Genomic DNA, 22,349 nt, shown 5'->3' with positions numbered 1-22,349 from the left:
TTTCCCATTCCTCCTCAATTCTCTTAATGTGTTGTCGTCATTGTTTCTTTCACTGCTCCTGTGTACTTATTTTCTGTCTCTGTTTCTTTTGTGTTGTGGTATAAAATTCCCATTTGTTGAAGCTGTTTAGGAATTTTTCTTGCTGTTATGTAATTATTACTATTAGTGTTACTACTGTTACTACTACTACTACTACTACTACTACTACTATTATTATTATTATTATTATTATTATTATTATTATTATTAAGAATAAACCTCACGTACTATACACACTGCAGTTTTATGTGGAAACGGGCTCCCTAAGTATGTCTGATGAATGTAAGACGGAACCTCGAGATCGTAATCTAGCATAAATAAACAAATAAAATTAACATTTTTAGTACCTCACATGCTTTTAGTTTCAATTGCCGTGTTCACTACTTAGCAAACTGGTCCATAAACTATCCATACGGCGCACACACAGTTTTAAGGATAGTGCTCCGAATTCATTCACATCGTGTCACTTCATGATCTACTTCTGCACTCTCCTAAACCACCGACGTAGCAAGTGCACGCGTATGTGAAGACGCTCGACTCTAGGTACACGGTTCGAACTGTGATTGGGGAAGTTTTTCATCGCCAGTATTGGCTCGTTATGGGAAGGTTAAAAATGGTTCAAATGGCTCTGAGCACTATGGGACTTAACATCTGAGGTCATCAGTCCCTTAGAACTTAAACTACTTAAACCTAAATAAGGACATCACACACATCCATGCCCGAGGCAGGATTCGAACCTGCGACCGTAGCGGTCGCGCGGCTCCACTGTAGCGCCTAGAGCCGCTCGGCCACTCCGTGTTATGAAGGGGCTTTATAACTCTTTTGCCGACGGTTACGTTTTCCACAAATACAGTGAAGGGATGCAACCACGAAACAATTCGCAACGCATGTGTTGTTTTAAATTTTCTCAGTGTGCTTGTCGCGTTAACACACCATAAAAATATCAGTTTTCACCAACGTCCACCATTATATTCGTCAGGTGGATAAATGACTGTGGAAGATGCAACGGCATCACATAGATACAAGTAACTTAGTAGTGCGCACTGCGGCCAGCGTTTACACTGGCGCCAACGACGAAATATTTTCCTCGTCGACCTTGTTTTCATCACGATATATGATCTGCAAATTAGAAAGCGTCAGCTACTCCACAGGGATACCGGCTAAGCACTCACCAAGGCTGCATAAGTATATGTATCTTTCTATGCATCGCGATTGAAATACAGACAGGGTTAATGTTATTTATAGTTACCGTCAATGTAATCTTCGGTCGCAAATATGTGATTCTGATACTTCTTTGACAGTCAATTTCTTACGAAGACAAATATGGATAATGTAGAAAGATCGGATTTTTTATTGAGAATTTACGCGACGAGGCCACTGAGAGCATTTGCTACCTAACACGGAGAAAAATTTTCCTGTAATCTTCGCCGCGCGGGATAGCCGAGCGGTCTAGGGCGATGTAGTCATGGACTGTGCGGCTGGTCCTGGAGAAGGTTCGAGACCTCCATCGGGCATGGGTGTCTGTGTCTGTCCTTAGGATGATTTAGGTTGAGTAGTGTGTAAGCTTAGGGACTGAAGACCTTAGCAGGTAAGTCCCATAAGATTTCACACACATTTGAACATTTCGTATTATTCCAATACGGAAAGATTCAGGACCGAGCTGCTAAAGGTGTCAAGTAGCTGATTAATTTCCACCTTGAAGCATTCTTAATTGATAAAAGTTTTTATTTTGTTGTTATAATCCATTGCCTCGTTACTTTTCTGGTAATACTGGCGTGGAGAATGTTACGCCAACAGTCGCAATTGTGTTTGTTATAGTCCCAGACTGCAAACACTCAAAAGTTGTAAGCTCGTCGCTTGAAAAGGATCCGTATCGCCCGTGAACGCTAACATTTATTGTCGGCAGAGTAGCGCGGAGTGACTGATGGCGCAAAGGACTGAAGGTCCTCTTGCCCCCCCCCCCCCCCCCCCCCCACCCCTCCGCAGCTGTCGCATTCCTGGCCGGCAGAGGCGCGCAGAGCTTTGGCGGAGAGGACCCACTCAGCGCGAATCGAGGCGGCACTGTCGGAAGCGCTGGCGAGAGCAGAAGAGAAGGGGACACACAATGGAGTCAACCGAGGCAATCGCTTCCGCGGGGCCGGGATATCGAGTGTTTGGACACTTGTATGGGGCTTTGTAGGCGACACAATGTCGCACACGGCTTCCGCCCGGCGGGGGGTGGCCAGCGCGCCCGCCCCTGCCGCGTAGGCCGCACTCCGCACACCGACAGCCACGCTATTAGGTTCCCGAGAGGGCCTTGCCACAGCGGACATCGGGCTTTTGTTGAAATAGCCAGATGCCTCGTCACTTAGCCAACACTTAATCCTAGAAATACCAACGCATTCAAGAAGAATATAATAATTCCAATCCCAAGGAAAGCAGGTGCTCAAAGATGTGAAAATTACCGAACTATCAGTTTAATAAGTCATAGCTACAAAATACTAAAGCGAATTATTTACAGACGAAAGGAAAAAACTGGTAGAAGCCGACCTCGGGGAAGATCAGTTTGGATTCCGTAGAAATGTTGGAACACGTGGGGGCAATACTGACCTTACGACTTATCTTAGAAGAAAGATTAAGGATAGGCAAACCTACGTTTCTAGCATTTGTAGACTTAGAGAAAGCTTTTGACAATGTTGACTGGAATACTCTCTTTCAAATTCTAAAGGTGGCAGGGGTAAAATACAGGGAGCAGAAGGCTATTTACAATTTGTACAGAAAGCAGATGGCAATTATAACAGTCGAGGGACATGAAAAGGAAGCAGTGGTTGGGAAGGGAGTGAGACAGGGTTGTAGCCTCTCCCCGATGTTATTCAATCTGTATATTGAGCAAGCAGTAAGGGAAACAAAAGAAAAATTTGGAGTAGGTATTAAAATCCAGGGAGAAGAAATAAAACTTTAAGGTGCGTCTATGTAATTCTGTCAGAGACAGCAAAGGACTTGGAAGAGCAGTTAAACGGAATGGACAGTGTCTTGAAAGGAGGATATAAGATGAACATCAACAAAAGCAAAACGAGGATAATGGAGTGTAGTCGAATTAAGTCGGATGATGCTGAAGGAATTAGATTAGGAAATGAGACACTTAAAGTAGTAAAGGAGTTTTACTATTTGGGGAGCAAAATAACTGATGATGGTCGAAGTAGAGAGCATATAAAATGTAGACTGGCAATGGCAAGGAAAGCGTTTCTGAAGAAGAGAAATTTGTTAACATCGAGTATAGATTTAAGTGTCAGGAAGTCGTTTCTGAAAGTATTTGTATGGAGTGTAGACATGTATAGAAGTGAAACATGGACAAATGGTTCAAATGGCTCTGAGCACTATGGGACTCAACTGCTCAGGTCATTAGTCCCCTAGAACTTAGAACTAGTTAAACCTAACTAACCTAAGGACATCACAAACATCCATGCCCGAGGCAGGATTCGAACCTGCGACCGTAGCGGTTTTGCGGTTCCAGACTGCAGCGCCTTTAACCGCACGGCCACTTCGGCCGGCCGAAACATGGACAATAAATAGTTTTGACAAGAAGAAAATAGAAGCTTTCGAAATGTGGTGCTACAGAAGAATGTTGAGATTAGGTGGGTAGATCACGTAACTAATGAGGAGGTATTGAATAGAATTGGGGAGAAGAGGAGTTTGTGGCACAACTTGACTAGAAGAAGGGACCGGTTGGTAGGACATGTTCTGAGGCATCAAGGGATCACAAATTTAGCATTGTAGGGCAGCTTGGAGGGTAAAAATCGTAGAGGGAGACCAAGAGATGAATACACTAAGCAGAGTCATATGGATGTAGGGTGCAGTAGGTACTGGGAGATGAAGAGGCTTGCACAGGATAGAGTAGCATGGAGAGTTGCATCAAACCAGTCTCAGGACTGAAGACCACAACAACAAACAACCAACGCATTTTCAGGAACTTGTATTGCCGCGAGGGGTATACTTCAGACCCACACTAAAAAATCTCTAAAAAATAAATTCGTTAACTGCTATTGACTTATATCAGCAACATACTTTTTAAGGAGGTACTTATGTATAACTAGAGTCCACAACCACAAAATATCTCTTCGCAAAGGTTTAGCTATACCAAAGCATTTTCAGTAATGTGTACTACCAAGTTTGGGGGGAGGGAGGGGAGGAACGACTTTATGATCACTACAGAAAATTTTTGAAAATACCAATTCCGTTAACTGTACTTGACTTTTTCTCACAACACACTTTATAAAAAGAACTGAATCAGATCTGCTACCAAAACCTAAAATTTTTGGGTTAAGTTTGACTGAAAAATTTGAAGTAATTCCGAAATCTGGAAGAAGACTTCATTGAAACAGTAAACAGATTTTTTCAGAATTTTAAAATATAAAAGGTTTGGCTAGATTAAATATTTTCAAAAGGTGAACACGAAGAGTCTCTTTCCCCCTTAGTGTTGCAATGGTTAAGACAGAAGTGCCTCGTAACTTAACATTTCACTTAAGGAAGTCGAGGGCCTCGTGACGTGTTTACTCTCTTAAAGTATCCAAATGCCACGCCATTAACAAATTCGAAGTAGGGAAATGACTCGTCACTTAGTAATTCTGTTAACAATTACTGATTATATATATATATATGGGTGCCGCTCGGGATTAGCCGAGCGGTCTCAGGCGCTGCAGTCATGGACTGTGCGCCTGGTCCTGGCGGAGTTCGAGTCTTCCCTCGGGCATCGGTGTGTGTGTTCGTCCTTAGAATAATTTAGGTTAATTAGTGTGTCAGCTTAGGGACTAATGACCTTAGCAGTTAAATCCCATAAGATTTCACACACATTTGAAAATTTTTTTGAAATATTGGTAAATATCGCTGCCGCCTGGATCAAGAAAGCAACTGAGTCTGAAGCTGAATGACTCAATCTTCACTGATCATAGTTACCCGCTGCCTTTTATACAGCGATTTTATTGTAACTGTGTAAAAAATGTGGGTTTCCACTAACATTTTTTAACTAATGCTGCCTTCCATCCTGCTAACTGGAGGTACTCTAACTTTCTTTTTATCATTTAATTTCCCTTTGAGCTTCTTTATTCACATTTATGTCACTATGTTTTTAATTTATTAATTTAGTGATGAAATATTGCCTTCATGTATAATTAAGAAATCTATTAAACAAGGTACTTGTTTAGAGTGTTTTATGTTCTACGCTACAGTTGCGATGAGTGACCTCTGGCTACAAAGAAAGATATTTGATGCAACACAGAAGGCGAAAGGAATTTATATGACAGCTTTATAAGAGAAACTAGTGGAAAAAGTTTTCAGGACCACACAGTGGAGAAGAACTAATTTCAGGATGCGTTTTTGACATCGTTCATCTGTTAATCCTCAGTTGCTAGAAAAGTAATTGATTTAATTAAGGTTTAATCACTATGACAATTACACAAAACGTACCTACGAAGGATAAAATCCTGAAAGGAAATCAAAATGTAAACAGTGATGTAGTCCATTACCGCAATGTGATCCTCAGTTCACGAACACTCATGAATGCCCCAGTAAGAATACTCTTATCATCAAACAGCGGTACAGAGTTGTGTCAAGAGAGAGAGAGAGAGAGAGAAAGAGAGAGAGAGAAGACGCGGGACGAGGACCGGGGGGAGGGGGTCAATAAAACACAACAAACTGTGTTATTCAAGACAGTGACCTCAATGTGTATTACTATTATTATTGTTATTCTTTACTAATCTGAATCTACTGGTGTGAACATCATGAAGGTGTAACCGAACAGTTAGAGATACATACTGGGTGCACCAGATGAAGGTGTTCTCCTTTATAATTTACAAAATAATAAGTGAAGACAATATTTATTTACATACATAAATATAAGAAAAGTTACTTTTTCTCCAGAGTTATGAACAAGTCAGTTTAGGTTTATCCTCCAGGAAGTTACAGAACAACTTATAATTTTTGTAACTGTTTCTAAATCAGTTAGAATGAAGAGTCTATCGATTTCGGTTATGGAACTAGAAAATTTCAAAGGTTTCGGGGTGGATGCAACATGGTGTACATATAGTGGCTATATTCAGATGGACGGCGAAATCCAACCGAACACTTCAAACAGCGCATTGAGGAAGCTCGTCGCTTCGTGACACAACCACCTTCACATTTCATCCACAAGTCGAGGGTGTGTTAAGTTGTGCCTTCAGGACACTGGCCACTCGTTTGAACCCTCGCTTAAATGAACATACCGCCACCAGAACATCCATCTGAACACAGCCAGTTATTTACAGCATGTTGCATTCATCCCTAAAGCTCGCTACGTGAAATTGATAGAAATTTAATTTAAATTGATTTGTATACAGCTGGTTTAAATACATCATTGTTACATCTCCGAAAAAATAGTGTTCTACCCAAACAATTCTAACTTGTTGCTGTAACTCTCTGGTAAGTAACTAAAGTAACGACCTATTGAATAAACGTTCTCTTCAGTTATTATTTTGTAAGCTACAAAGAAAAACACCTTATCTGATACATAGCGGATAACAGCCGTTTTCATTCTGACGTCTCGATACGTTCAAGAGCATTTGTATATGACACATAATATGTACCGGATAAGACCGCACAGTTAACCGAATACACGTGGCCGGGATGTGAGTGTTCTTCATGAACCTTGAAAACTAAATCTATGGTCCGAGAAAATCAAAAGTAAGTATCTGTCTTAGATACAGACGTTAAGTAACGACGTTTAGATTTCATGCTTAATCTGATGCTGAGGTATTAAAAACACAAATGTGCCAGTTAACAATAACTGAACGAAATGTAAGTAGCTTAGCTCAGGACGAGAGAGTGACTTGGATGTAACACAGCTCCGGACGTTCTCGTGCAGTTTGGTCTCGCGGAAACGAGCCACAGCTTGGCTGGTCACTAAGGACAAAGAGGGTCGTTGATGGCGTAGGGGATGGCATCATGTCCGGCTAGCGGAGGCAAACGGAGCGCGCTTCCTGGCGCCAGAGGGAGGGGGCGAGGAGGGGGAGGGGAGGGGAGGAGGAGAGGGAGGGAGAGAGAGAGAGAGTACTGCTGATGGCAAACACTGCGGTCATTGTCTCCTAATGGCCACAAGCACAAGCTTTTTGAGTACAATATTTCTCCACTGAAAGCATCAGACTATTACTGGCTTGAAAATTGACCACAGGCACAAGTAGTACTTTTAATAAAACCGTCACATGCACCAGAATTATCGCTAGTAACACGAACTACGTAGCGCCTCTAATTTCCGTAGATAACATAACGAGGTAACTTCATAGTACTTCTATTGCTGTTCGTGCGGCTATCGTTGCTGTTACAGCTAGTAGTCTATCAACTTTGGGATCGCCAGTTGCTATAAGAACCGAGGTATAATACTGATTACACTATATTAATAACTGTGCGTGTTTCAAATCTGGATAGTTTAATGTCTTGATGCACAATGTTGACTGAAGTAACTTGAGCATATTAGCTTACAGGACAAAAGATGGCGACCGTATCTTCGAATGAGTATTCTTAAACTTCAGCCTGCATGACTTTCGGACTCCGTGGACTTCAGTATCTGCGATTACCCCACACTTGCCCCCACCCCGCCCTATCTTTCTCGATATTATAATTTTGCAACATTACTACAGCAGGAGTTTAGTTCAGAAATTTGCCTTAGGGTCTACAAAAACCAACTGAAAATATTGGTCGAATGGAATGATAAGATCTGTTTTACTGTTGGAATAACACTACCGCAGTCAACCATGCGTGGGCCCAATATGGTTACTTGTTATACACGAGAAAAGACTGAATGAATTTCTCGAAATGTACTGCAGAGAACTCTTGTATAGAAGTGCCTGTATCTAATTGTTTTCCCCTTCGTCTGGTTCCGCTTGTAGGAAAATAAATATCATACCTGTGAAAAGCACCGTTGCATGGACCGCATCCACTTACGTATCCGAGGAAGGCTCAGTGCATGGATTTCTGCAGAGTGAGATCGGCATTTAGGTCCCCGTCTGGCCGTTTTCATTGAGATTCTCAGCAGTACCGAGATATGTGACGTTTTGGCAGAACACTGGACACATATTCGGGAGGACGATAGATCAAATCTAGTTCAAGGTTTTGCTGCATCGCTAAAGGCAAACGCTGAGATTGGCTCGGACGATTTCCCTTCCCATTGTTCCCCCAGCCAAACTTGTGCTCCGCCTCTAATGAGGTCGTCGTCGACAGAACGTCAAACACAATCTTTCTTCCTCCTCAGGATTTTCTTTAAATAATTTCGGGTCAAATTCGGACTGACGAGTTCAGAAACGCCATGGCCTATTCCCGCTCTCTGCTTGTCGTATGCGCACAACTACTGCGCCAGTAACGGTCCGGATCTCCACTGGACGTTGCACTCCCGAGCAACATTTTGCAGATATCAGCAGGTTCGAAATGCACTGGGTGGAGCTATGGCCGTAAAACGATATCCAACCAGTGGTGGGCTCTCAGCAGAGTACAATCCACTTAAACTAACTTATCGTAGCTAATACCTGTTACGGTAAAGCACGCCGTTACTAATTACCTTAGTTGGTGATAAATGTTTCAGCTTTACAGTCATCGCTAGACGCCAGCGTTCTGTGATGTTTATTGCGCGAAGCCTGGTTAGTAAAGCAATTATTTTAAAATTACAGTACTACAGAACTGCAGTACGATGGCCGACATGCAGTAGAACGAGAATTTTATATTTAAATCTGAAGGCAACATGTCTAACTCTTTGATAATGTACAGAGAGCACACGGCAACAAGTGCTATGGAGCGCAACAAACACCGCATTACACATTAGCAACTTATTCGGACAAAACTGCACTGCTAGACGATTACAAACTACTCCATCTCGTGGCTGTTTGGCTGTCGTTTTATGGCCTAGGTCCACATTCATTTCCGACGGATGCTTATTTAGAAAACTGTGTCTCATACACTGCTCTAACTTTACTATCAAGCTGTTTTTTCCCTCCACCCTCCATCCCAATATCTATTTTTCGCTACAGTTATTGCCCTCTGTGGCTCCCTCTAGTGCCGTGGAGGCTATCCGCTGACCTCCCCTGATGTCCTGAAATATGTCTTAGCATTCATCCTCATCAGCAGTTGCTCTGCCTTGGGGCAGGTCCAAGCATGGTACTCCTCTTCTTTCCTACACCCCTCCCCATCCCCACCCCCTCCTACCTGTCTTGTGCTTCCATCTTTAGCTCCAAGTCGTCATCGCTTTCCTCCTTGAAACTGTCTGTCTGGATGGCAAGCCGGCCGGAGTGGCCGTGCGGTTCTAGGCGCTTCAGTCTGGAGCCGAGCGACCGCTACGGTCGCAGGTTCGAATCCTGCCTCGGGCATGGATGTGTGTGATGTCCTTAGGTTAGTTAGGTTTAATTAGTTCTAGGCGACTGATGACCTCAGAAGTTAAGTCGCATAGTGCTCAGAGCCATTTGAACCATTTGGATGGCATCTTCTTGAGTTTCTTCTCCCTCTTTTTCCCATCCTTTCAATTCCTATCTCGAGTAAGCACTGGTGGCTCAATATGTGGCCTAGCCAATTCTCTTTCTTTTTCTTAAGGTGTCTAAGAGATTTCTGTTATTCCCCTTTCTTCACAACACCTCGTCGCTCCTCGCCGTGTGCTCTCAACTGAGGATCTCTAGTTCCTCCGAGACCAACATTTTCAGTGCCTCTTGCCTTCTTCAATCATATTTCCCATGACTCTTCCTTCGTAACAATTAAATTACACATGAAACTTCCTACATTCATAGTTTTCCCATTGTGGCACGTCAGACCACCATCATTTTCTCGTTCCTTTGTAGTGTCAGCATGGCTAACTCAAGGAGTGGTCGGATGTCCTTCCTCTCGCCACTCTGATCACCGGTTCTCCCGGGATGGAATATGTGTTCTCCTACTGCCTACACCTAGTGTTATACATGTGAAAGTGAGAGAAAGTTTTCTAAATGTTTGCGAATCGGTAACAGACGCGTGACTTGGGTACCAGACCGGTATTCACCCTGTGGGGAACCGCCTAAAAACCACATCCAGCAGGGCCAGCACACCGATCCTCATCGTTAATTTGCTGGGCGGATTCGCCGCGAAGCCGGTGCAACTCACCGTCCCGCGAGCGGTGCTTTAACAAGCACAGTTCTCCATGAGGGTCCATTACGGTACAAGAATCACGTAATCAATTCTCTGAATGTCAGTAGCAGGAGAGTTATGACGTGAAAGCCCAACCTGCCACGGAACACCTACCCCCGGTCTACGACGCGCCCTCCTGGCGTGCTCACAGTTCGCTGAAAGCGGCCTTATCTCGGCGCTAGACAACGGCCTACTTGCAGCGCCGGCCGCTGGGTCCCATGTCTGTCTGGCACAGCACGGTAGTCCGCGCCCGTTTCGATCGAGATGATAAGGGTGGAGTGCGCGGGCTGTCCGTCCGCCGGCTGTTTCCCGCTTTTTATACACATTCAAAACGTCGACACGCATTAGGCCCAATACGGCCATTGTCGGCGGGCCATTAATTCCGGGCAGCGACTCCCATAGAGGCGCGCTCACGTCTCGGCGGGCACGTCCAACCCTTCAGCGAGAAATAATAAAGAATGTCGCCAATTTGTCGCCGGAGAATGGCGGCGGCCGTGTGTCTCTGCAGCGGGGCCGCATTGTGGCAGTGCTCCGTGCCGCGATGTTTATCGTGCCAGCGTGAGAGGCGCGCTCCTCGCACAAAGGGGGCAGCTACAGCCCCAGCTCTCCCCCGTAATTACGGAACCCTCGAGGACTATCGCGGACGCAGACGAGGCGCGGACACGCTTGACGATGTCGGCCTGCAGCGCCGAATTTGTAAGCCTGTTCACTATCCTTGGCTCACAAAGCACAAGCCTGGAACCGAACTGCTGCTGCATGAGGAGGACCCGGGTTCAGTTCCCAGTACTGCCAGGGATGTTTCCTAGGGGATGGTACGATATGGGGTCCATTGAGCCTTATGATGCTTCAACTGGATATGAACGTTGGAGCTGCTGTAACATTCCCACGAAATGGATAGATTTCCTGGTAAGCCTGATTTGTTCTCTCCTCATTGGCAGCTACCTTACGACGAATATCTGGCGGCGCTGAGCCTGCGACCTGGTAGAGTTTTACAAGTGGTGTGGTTTCAGACAACCAATAACACACCTACACTTTTCATTTAGCGCCTTACGAACTTAACATAAGGTAAAGTGCAAGAAGAAACGTTATAGCGGTGAGGGTGAAAGATCGGCAACCGCAGATTGTTGCTGTCTCTACAGGTCTCGTGAGATTGACTGAATGCATTTCGTACCTCCTGAGGAAGCATCGCCGCTCTATTTCTCTTGTATCTGTCACTCATAAGGGCAACGGCCTTGCCGCAGTGGAAACACCGGTTCCCGTTAGATCACCGACGTTAAGCGCTGTCGGGCGTGGCCGGCACTTGGATGGGTGATCGTCCTGGCCGCCATGCTCTGTTGCCATTTTTCGGGGTGCACTGAGCCTCGTGATGCCAACTGAGGAGCTACTCGACCGAATAGTAGCGGCTCCGGTCAAAGAAAACCATCATAACGACTGGGAGAGCGATGTGCTGGCCACACGTCCCTCCTTTCCGCAGCCTCATTGATGATGACATGGTGGTTGGATGGTCCCGTTGGGCCACTTGTGGCCTGAAGACGGAGTGCTTATTGTCACTCATAAGGTAAAGTTGAGCAGAGTGTCTATGCTAATAATAGGAGCTGTGAAACAGTTGTGCCTGTACAATAAAAATATTTGCCAAGCACTGACTGTGGGTGATGTCGGGAGTGTAAGATCATAATAAGACTACTTTTAAAAACTTTGTCCATCTGTCTGTCTGAATATGCTAACTCCTTACTAGAGGAATTTTCATGGGGTTCTCATAGATACTGTTAACTTGAGAGTAGCCTGGGGTAACATATAGGCTTTATTTCATCAAAATCGGATGACGGAAAAAGACAATTTAAAGATTTTAGTAGTTCGGATGTTTACCTCAGTGGCGTGATCGTCACAATGTAGTACACCAAAGTACCAACAGATGGCACTGTTAGTTTTTTAACCTCACTGAAAAAAGTAATTTTGTAAGTTTAGGTAAAAAGCACTCCGTCTTCAGACAAGTGGCCTACCGGGACCATCCGACCGCCGTGGATCCTAAGGGGAGAATGCGGATAGGAGTGGCGTGGGGTCAGCACACCGTTCTCCCGGTCGTTATGATGGTATTCTTGACCGAAGCCGCTACTATTCGGTCGAGCAGCTACTCAATTGGCATCACGAGGTTGAGTGCACCCCGAAAAATGGCAACAGCGCATGGTGACTGGATGGTCACCCATCCAAGTGCCGGCCACGCCCAACAGCGCTTGACTTCGGTGATCTCACAGGAACAGGGGTATCCACTGAGGCAAGGCCGTTGCCGAAGTTTAGGTCAGTGACAGAATTAAACGTCGAAATCTTATCTGTACGAATAAAAACTAATATAGAATTTACTTGGCTATGATTTATGGATTTATTGATTTCGCTTTGTGTATTAAAAATTTGACGAAATTGCTTTACTTCTTTCGATAGACTTCATTTATATCGACTTCTTGACCAGGAAAAACGAATTTAACGGTATTTGTTTTTTACTCAGGTGCCTACTTATAACATTTTGATTTCGTTTTGTTTATGAAAAAAATTCGTAGGAAACGGTTGAGTCTTTCTTAGTGCACTAGAACGGCTATAGCACTGAGAAGTATGCGGTCTCAAAAACCCAATGAAAATTGTGAGGCAAGACTTGCTGCAGCTCGACTACATCAGGCTTTAACAGGCTGTTTGGAAACTTTTTCCGAAAGAGGGGTGCGACGTAACCCTGACCGAGACCGTCATGCATTATCTCGCTCCTCACTACCTGTTACAGACAAGCCTTACAGGCGTAGGTACTTGGTGTTACCTGTGAGAAGCCGGTACTGATCCCTAGTTGGTAATATCTGCACAGGAAATTCTGTCTCGTCTTAAACTAGAATTTTAAATACATCGCCCTGTAGCGCAGCCGTTTCGGACAGTTGTTAGGTACACAGAGTCGGGTGTGGTTAGTCGCTCCCGTGGACAGAGTGGTAGGTAGGTGCGTGGCTCGGCGCGCTACTCACGTTGTGCAGCTTGTAGTAGAGGCCGCAGGCGTTGCAGACGGGCTCGCCGTTCTGGTTGCGGCGCCACAGCGTCGTCGTGGTCGTCTTGCAGTTGGCGCAGCTCGTGCCCGCCCGCCTCGCCGCCGACTGCAAAGACAGTTGGCACAAAGGGCACGATATCATACCCGTCACGGACAGGAAAGCAGGCTGGCTGTCTGCAGCTAGCGCGCGCGCCAGACGCCGTCTAGCCGCGCTGCGATAAAGCGAGGGCACAGCGGCTGCACCAGCTGCGAGCAGGGTTAGTTGGTTAGTGGCGGGAGGGGCTGCAAGCGGGAGGGCAAGCGGTGGCAGGCGAGAGAAGAGCAAGTAGAAGAGAAGATTCAGTCCAGGAGAGCAGATCTCAAGATTAGATCGCGCTGTTAATTTCTGTGTTAAGATTAAGTCACAAACAGTGAAATTCATTGCTAGCCTCAGAAACTGCAGAGCAATTCAAAATTATGTCACAACTCAAATGGGACGAACACGAACTGGGAGCAGTCAAAACGAGATTGCCAACACTGTCCCGACTTCGCTGCACAAGTTCCGCTGGGAACCCCTTACACATCCTCTATACAGTCCCGATCTCTCGCCATGCGATTTTCACATGTCTGGAACCGTGAAGAGACATGTTCGTTGCGGTCGATTTGCTTGAAAAGAAGAGTTGCGGGCCTGGATACAATCATGGTTTCGCAGGCAGAAGCTAAAATTTTTCCATGAGGCCATTTACCTGTCTTGGCCCACAATGGATAAATGTCTGAACAGTTATGGTTGGGTTGGGTTGTTTGGAGGAAGAGACCAAACATCGAGGTCATCAGTCTGATCGGATTAGGGAAGAAGGGGGAAGGAAGTCGGCCGTGCCCTTTCAGAGGAACCATCCTGGCATTTGCCTGGAGCGATTTAGGGAAATCACGGAAAACCTAAATCACGACGGCCGGACGCGGGATCGAACCGTCGTCCTCCCGAATGCGAGTCCAGTGTGCTAACCATTGCGCCACCTCGCTCGGTCTTAACAGTTACAGCACTTGCCGCGCGGGATTAGCCGAGCAGTCTAAGGCGCCGCAGTCATGGACTGTGCGGCTGGTCCCGGCGGAGGATCGATTCCTCCCTCGGGCATGGGTGTGTGTGTTTGCCCTTAGGATAATTTAGGTTAAGTAATGTGTAAGTTTCGGGACTGATGACGTTAGCAGTTAAGTCCCGTAAGTTTTCACGCACATTTGAACAGTTTTGCAGTTATGGCACTTACTTTCGAAATAATAAACAGTTTACGTACATTTTTTTCTCATTTGTCTCGTTATCATCTGATAGCCCTTTAAATCTATTAACGTGCACCAGACATGTTCTATATTCAAGTGTAACATAGCATAATTTCTGTGTGTTAGTGCATGATGGTCTACGAGTTGAGACCACTGTGTTAAGGCAACTTTCATTTAAATACGCATTTCATGAGCAAAAACATATCTACCATCTGAGCAGTAACATAATTTAGAACCACGGTGTATAATACAGTTACCACCACAGATACCGTAATCTTATCCGTAAGGAATCCATACATTAAACTAAGCAAATAAATGGTTTCCACGCACCCACTACTGTTCGTAACTCATTCATCTGCCGACATATTGAAGCAAAGACTGCTGTGGTTCTCGTGTACATGTCGAAGTAGATTATCTTACTAATCTCAAATATGCAAAGTGATTTCGCTAACTGTGGCAAAAGCGCAGGAAACATCTCAGACGATGTGAACAAGAAACGTTATATGGACAAATGGCCGGAAACGCGTTCCAAGAGGGGTGGAGAGAAAAAATCTTCTACAGTGGAGGTTTCGATGATTGAAAGCACACACGAGAACACACCTGCCAAGTGGGAATATTCTGTCTGTAGTAGTGTTTTATCTCAACACTCAAGAGGGCAGTGAACTTGAGCACCATCGTGTAGTGGCCACATTACCCTTCGTACCACGAAAGGTGCGTCTTCCAGCGGGGGAGGCAAGGTCACCCGCTGGAAGTGCAGATATGCCTTTCTTGCGAAGCGCTCTGTTATGACGGCTGGTCCCACGAGGATTCGCCACCAACACCTGTCCACACACTAAGGCTGAGCCGGTGTTGACGGTTCCCTCCCACCATACCGCGAAGATTCTCCGTACCTCTTACTTGAGGGTTACGAAGATTGACGATACCGCCCCTCGTAAAGGTAGTCCCATCTGTGAATAGGAAGGATGACATAAACCCCAAGCCAGCACCGTGAGGGGCTGTGCTACAAACCAGAGACAAAACCGTCCCCACGGGTTAAGTCCGCAGGTGACACGGCTTGCACGCGTTATGAGTGATATTGAGAGGGCAACTGTTGTGGACTACGTTCCACGCGGTCGTTTGGCTTACCCCAAGCTGGTGGGCAATCCCAATGGTGCTGACAACGGGAACACGCTCGCAGATCTTTTGTCTACACTTCGAGTGGGTGTACCTCCCTTGGAATTCATTCCCGGACACATGTTCCTATAGCCTTTTGTGCTACTTACCCTTCAGGGATCGTTCCTTGCAGATTCTCCTCATTTAGGAAAATCACCCTCTATACCGAAACTGATGAAGAAACTGACGGAACACTGGTGACATCTAATTGTGTTCGAAGTAGTGAGTCTTATGTTGTGTGCTTACGGCCATAAATCGTTTATCTACCCAAAAACTGAAGCAGTATTTTTTAAACAATAAAGCCTGTGCCCTTGAAAAGAGGAGTGAAGTTATGGTCGGCATCGTTTGCAATAAAACGTTTTGTAAAAAGGGTGAAATATAGCTTTTACACACGTCTTGAAATTATTTGCATACATTTTTAAATCGTTATAATCTGAAATTTTTACGTGTGTTCATATATTCATATACGCAGCATTTAAAGTTAATTCTTGAGCTAACACATGGGGACAACTGAGTAAACTGCTGCAGAGGGTGTCTCTCCTAAGAATCGTCAGACGCATTTTATCTAGTGTTTCGGCAGGTATCTGCAATTTCATTTTTGCATTGTGTAGTTAAGAATCAGCTCAAACCAACACGGATCAAGTCTTTCATGTGCGCCCATTGTCGTACGAAAGCATAGGTATGTTCCCCTTTACAAATAAAATAGAATTTTTCGTGCTCTTTCGATAGAGCAGTCCCAAATTAGTCTTGTGCGATATCAGCAGGGACAGTAGTAGAATACGAAGAAAAACCATTACTCCAGCAACGACAATACCACCCTGGCGCGTGCTGACTGCTACCGCCAAGCATGCAGCGCTACTTAGTTGCTGCTGGGTTGCTGTTTGGTCTTCTTGTTTTACTGCACCTGTTAACAGATACCGATAAAACGAATATAGCACTACACTAATCTGGAACCGCTCTGTCGAATGGGCACTTAAAATTTCGCTTTAAAATAATTTTGTTTGTAAACGGGAAACAAACCTACGTTTTTCATCGACACTGCGCGTCGTATAAAAGACATGACGAGCTGTATTGGTTTGGGCTGCCTCCAGCTACACATTACAAAAACTAAATTGCAAATTTCTGAGGAAACGCCAGAGGAAATGCGCCCGACCACCCTTAGGAGAGACACCCGGTAAATACTCAACTGTTCCTTGTATACATTCATTAACAGATACTCGTTAATCTACAAACTCCCGCTGTCACAAAAATAATGTCGAACAAAACGAAGTGAAGTACAAAAATCTTCCAACGCTAAACTACTAGGCTGATAAATCGTTCAAACAATACCGCTGTTGCATTGCAACGTCAGGATGTTTACTGTCGATCAGGTCAATAATTACTCTTTGTACTGTAAGGCAAAAGGACTCAAAGGAAAGGAAATCTCATCGTTATAATTATGGGCTCCACAGCCGAGCCGTGTACAGGGGGCAAGAAGTGACGCACAGACGCCGTAACGATTTTGCTGCACAGCAGATAACCTCTGCTGCTCGCCACGGAATGCCGACACGAGTCCGGCCACAGCACGCCAGGCAGCGGCCGAGACCGAGAGCCAGAAGAGGGCACCGGGCCGATAGCGCCAGGTGTTATATAATTACGCGCGCCTAGCTGTATTTAATCTGTGCACTAATAAAGTTTTCCGATGAATGTAAAACACGGCGCGGTGTGTAATTAAAACGGGGCCTCGCAGGCCGGCCGACAAGCTGTTATTGGCTCGTGAAGTATGGCAAGTGGGTGGGCGCAGGCGCAGTAAATTCTGCCCTCCCGAGGGGGGGGAAGGTGCTGCCGCGACGCGCGGTGGCCGCGTGGCGAACTAGCACCTCGCCAGCAGCCAGCCACTGTCGCGCCCGTGTAAACACAGCCGGCGCACGCGCAATTTAGTTCGCGTATGTCTCGCATACCGAAGGCCTATCGTGATAGGATCTTCCTCGTCAAAGAAACTACAAGGTACTCGTAGCAAAACTGTCGATGGCAGGTAACATAAAAGCAAAAGAATTTAGCGACAGTCGAAACGGGGCAAACCTTCTTTTAAGAAAGAAAACACGCTTATACTAAAAGGAAATTGTTGCATAGGAACCAAAATTCTATAGAATAACCAAAAAGCTGATAGTCAAAACCGTTGTACCTAATACGACACGTCAATCGGTCTCTAAATCATTCCATACTTGTGAAATAATTCCTGGAAAATTCGTGCTTGGGGTTAATTACTGTAATGAAAAAAATTAAGGACACAGTAGAAACAGAAGAGGAAAACAATGTGAGTTAGCGAAGAGGATAGAGTACCATTTAAACAGACCTGGCGATGAATGAAATTAATGGCACCCATTAATACAGTGAACGTGTTTTAGGAAAGGTGAATATTCAGGGATATGACAGGAAAAATCATTCGAAGTAAACAATTCTGCTAAACATGATGTCTAAAATGCATACCTTAATACCTATGAGCACGTGTTCAACAGAAGAGGTGTGTCAGACTGTAGTGAAGATGAGAAGTGCTCTTAGCTCTTAACGTACGCATTTTAGGTCCCACCTTTATTGTGATTTTTTGTTTCGAAAGCTGTCACATCCCTGAATATTGAACATTCTTCCTCGGACACCCTGTGCACATGTCAGATGTTTTTTTAATGTTTTGACGTGTGGTGAAGCACAATATACGCAGTATTCTAGTTGATAAAGGTCGCAGAGCGAATTTGAGACAATGGATTTTAATCAATTAATACTGGTAGTCTTACATACGAAGGCAACAATGATATCCCTTTAATAAATTTAGTTGACAGTGAACCCAGCCTGCAGAATTGAAAGATTCTTGTTATTGTCAAGAAGAGTACGTCGCTCTTTCAAATGTACGGAATGAGTTTGCAATAACCTCGAATTGTAACAGTCCATTCTGTTCTGTTGTTTTCTTTGAAAATATGTTTACGGTATAGAAAGGAAGAAAAACTAGGATTCGCTGTCTCGTCTACGATGAGATTGTTGGAGCGCAAGTTTAGATTGGGGAAAGAAATCCACCTTGTCCTTTTCGAAAAGATCTTGGGGACGTCTACCTCGAGCAGTTTAGGAAAACCTTGGAAAACTTAAATCTGTATGGCCGGAAGAGGATTTGAACATTGGTTCTTCCAGATAAGAATTCAAAAATAACTTCTCCCACGTGGTATAACAGAAAAGATGGGCGAAGTATGTTTCTACCGCGCGCTAGTTTCCCTTCGATACACTTCGGCAGTATACTCTTGTCTTGCAACAGTGACTCCATCAGGCAATCACTTCATTGAAGGACAGGCCTCAAAATGCAACTCCAGCGACGTATGATTGGCGGCATTTTGGCGTTTCATCACATCGTCACAGTTACCTAATCTGTCAGTAAAACTTTGTCACGTCAGCCTCCGATAGAGCACAGCGAACGGTTATCCGAACATTCGACACAGTTGTGGGAACGGTGAGACAATGCGAGTCGGGGCGCCAGCGCAGTGGCGCCAGCCGGAAAAGCAGGTGACAGACGATGCTAGTGGCATCGATGGGCCGCTAGCCAGAGAGGTGATGGACGACAAGATAGACCACTGCACCGCTATTGCCTCACCCATTGAGACGCCAGTCCGCGTCTGAGACATCCATTGACGTGTGCATCCATACAAAAGCGACGCAAATTTCGCTTCCGGAATCTCTCCTGGAACAAAGATTTGCCTGAGGACTTCCATCTGCTTTATTTCTCCCATATCGACGAAGGATCGATTCCTGTAAATGCCGTTCACATGATTTCCAGGATCGACTGCCACAGTGCCGGGTAAAGCCTTCTATCAGAATGGCACTGCAATCTTACGGACCTCATCTGTTCGATAGAATTCTTCACGCTTCATACAAAAATTCTTGCAGTTACAGAAGATACGTGTAAAAAGAACGCCTAACTTATATTATGTTTGTCTAATTATATGATTAATGGGCAGTTTTTATGTTGCGATTCTTGAGCCCAATCAACTATATAAAGTATTTAGAAATAGCTATAAATGTATTGCACCCAAGAAAATTTATAAATGTTTGTATGTTTCGCAAAGCATGACTCATTCACACTACAGCGAAGTATGCTACTCATGAACCGCCTTTACAGCTTCAGTTCTGCTAGGAACCCTTTTCTCATTTCGAAAGCTGACAGTGTTTGTTAGCTCTTTCGAAAGCTTGTACTCTTGCGCACTCCGTACAGTGGACACGTTTCATTACGCTGATAAGCCAACATCTGCTTAATTGATTTCCTATAATAGTAATGTCATTCCAAGTCACAGATACCGGTACGTAGCCATTTTCATTTTCAGTATCCTCTCGTTGATCGCCCTCAACTTTTAGGAGCACCTCAGATTTGCTACTTGACATTACAGTACGACAGTTCGCAGTGACTCTACTCTTCGAGGGTGAAGTAAAGGCATCAAACGCTTTTTCTGATTTAAAGCACCACTATATGTTGAAGTGCCGCACTGCTACGTTGCAGAATGTTAGTGAAGGTTCGAGAATAGGGAACAGGTTCTGAGATATGTGACAATAGTATCATCTGGATTGTCCCAGGGAGGTACCATAGGACCGCTATAGTCCTCTATGCACAGGGTGGTTATAACTAAACGTGCGGGGGCTTCCGTAAAAAAGGAATGATAGTAAGGCCTTTGTAACGACACGCGGAAGAGAGATAAAGAAAAAAAACATTGGAAGAAACACCTTTTAATTTCCACAAGGGAGGGTAACATCTGTTAATTGCGTGCTATGTTTACGTTCCAGGTTACTAACGTGGCTCAATGTGATAACCTTCTGCATCCACGACAGTCTGGAACAGCACTAGATACTGCTCTACTGCTGTCCGTAACATCTGAGGTGCGAAGATCGCTACTTCCCTCATCTTCAACCAGCAACTGTGTTAGCTTTCCCTTGATAAATGCTGTCCTTCAGGAAACAGCACGGATTCAAATCTGGTAATCTTGACGGCCACCCAATTTGGAACGTTTCGGATTCTCCAAATGTGTTCCGGAGTAGCCGAGTGACCTCTAAGAGCGATGCATCGATGCTCGCGAAGAGTAGCAACACTGTTTCTGTCATTTTGATAAAAAAAACTTTATGATTAAAGTCCTACTCAACTTGTTCAAAACTATACTGACTGTATGCAGCTGTAATTCTTACAGACGCTTATGTTTCATCCGTATGTCGCCGTGGCAGCACCGTGTCCTAACGGTAACTCATGACACTAACACCACTAACAACGTAAATACTGCAGCTCACTATCGGAACAACATTCCTATAAGGATGGATACCCGCGCAGTAAATAGTTTTCCCTCTGCACAGATTAAAGTAGCGAAAGTTTAATCATAAACAAACGAACTATCGGATAGGGAGTGCAGCAGTCTGTGACTGCTTTCAGATGACACCACGGTGTCAGGGGAAGCGTCGTGTTTTAGTGACTGCAGGAGGATGCAGGATGACTTGGGATGAATATTTGTTTAGTGAAATGAATAGCATCTTGCTATGTATGCGGGAAAATGTAGGTCAATGCTACTAAGCAGGAAACATATCCTACAGTACTCCAAAACACTGTCGGTAGAGTCCTACTTAACATAGTCACGTCGATTAAATACCTAGACATGAAATGGAACGAGCACGTAAACTCGCTTGTTGGGGAGAAGAATGAGAGAATTCTGGGAAAGTGCTGTTTATCTACAAAAGAGACCACCCGTGTCACACATTTTTGAGCACTGCTCGAGTGTTTGGGATCCTCATCATCTCAATACAGTACTGGGAAAGTTTACAAAAAAAAAAAAAAAAAAAAAAAAAAAAAAAAAAAAAAAAAAAAAAGTCTTTGTGGCTGACTGCAGGACGATCCTACTGCCACCAGCACCAGGATACATCTCACGTAAGAACTGCGAAGACAGGATGAGTGGAAGTAAGGCTCGACCGGAAGCATATCACAGTCCTTTTCCCTTCCTCCATATGCAAGGTGAACAGGGAAGTAAATGACTAGCAGTAGTACAAAGTACCCACCGCCATGCACCGTGCGGTTCCTTCCGGATGATATGTCTAGATATAGGTATGACGGGAATGCGGGAAACGGTATTTAAAACCACACAATACTGAACTGTCCAGTCGTTCGCGCCTACGCAGGATACAAACGTTTGATACATAGCTTGCTATCAAAGTGGTAGAGGCGCTTGCGGAAGTACTAACTTGGTGGTTTTAAAGCGCCAGAGGCAGCGAGCATGACACCTCACAGCGTGCCACTGTCGACATCTTTACTGGCAGGGAATTCCTTTCTCTCTCCGTGATATAATGGCCTGTATACGAAACACGAATGTTCTTACAAAAATAAAAAATAAAGTGTTTTGGTGTCGCGGCGGTGTCTGTGTCGGTGGCGCGAGCTCCTTGTGAAACTGAGCCGCGCGGCGAGACGGCGGGGTGTCCGATTGTTCGCGAGGATCCCCACAATGGGAGGAAGTAGCGCCGCGTTCCCATTAGCGGTCAGCAACAATGGGAGGAAGTATCAGCGCGGCCTATCTGTCGTGCTGGGCGAGCGTTGTGCAAAGCGTTTGCGCCAGAGTGCGTTTGCGGCGCGGCGTAATTACGGCACCCGGCGTACACGTCGGCTGGTGACGCGTCCCTGGTAACGGAGGTCTTTCTGTGTAGACACGTTCGGCAGCTTCCACATAGTATCACGCTCGTATCAGCTCTAGCGTGCGATCGATTCCTT

The 22,349-nt window shown here is 45.0% G+C and overlaps 1 protein-coding gene across 1 annotated transcript in view; it reads right to left on the bottom strand.

The window, feature by feature from the left end:
• LOC124739179 (GATA-binding factor C-like) overlaps window positions 1–22,349 on the bottom strand; it is a gene marked incomplete at its 3' end in the record, with an annotated part of 411,169 nt that overhangs the window by 94,398 nt on the left and 294,422 nt on the right. The window contains exon 3 of the mRNA XM_047248614.1: window positions 13,179–13,313. Within this exon, the coding sequence (XP_047104570.1) occupies window positions 13,179–13,313 (135 nt within the window). The remainder of the gene's footprint in view (window positions 1–13,178; window positions 13,314–22,349) is intronic.

Source organism: Schistocerca piceifrons, chromosome 1 (assembly GCF_021461385.2).
Source record: "Schistocerca piceifrons isolate TAMUIC-IGC-003096 chromosome 1, iqSchPice1.1, whole genome shotgun sequence".
In the NCBI taxonomy this organism is placed as follows: domain Eukaryota; kingdom Metazoa; phylum Arthropoda; class Insecta; order Orthoptera; family Acrididae; genus Schistocerca; species Schistocerca piceifrons.
This window is presented reverse-complemented; position numbering and strand designations above follow the sequence as displayed.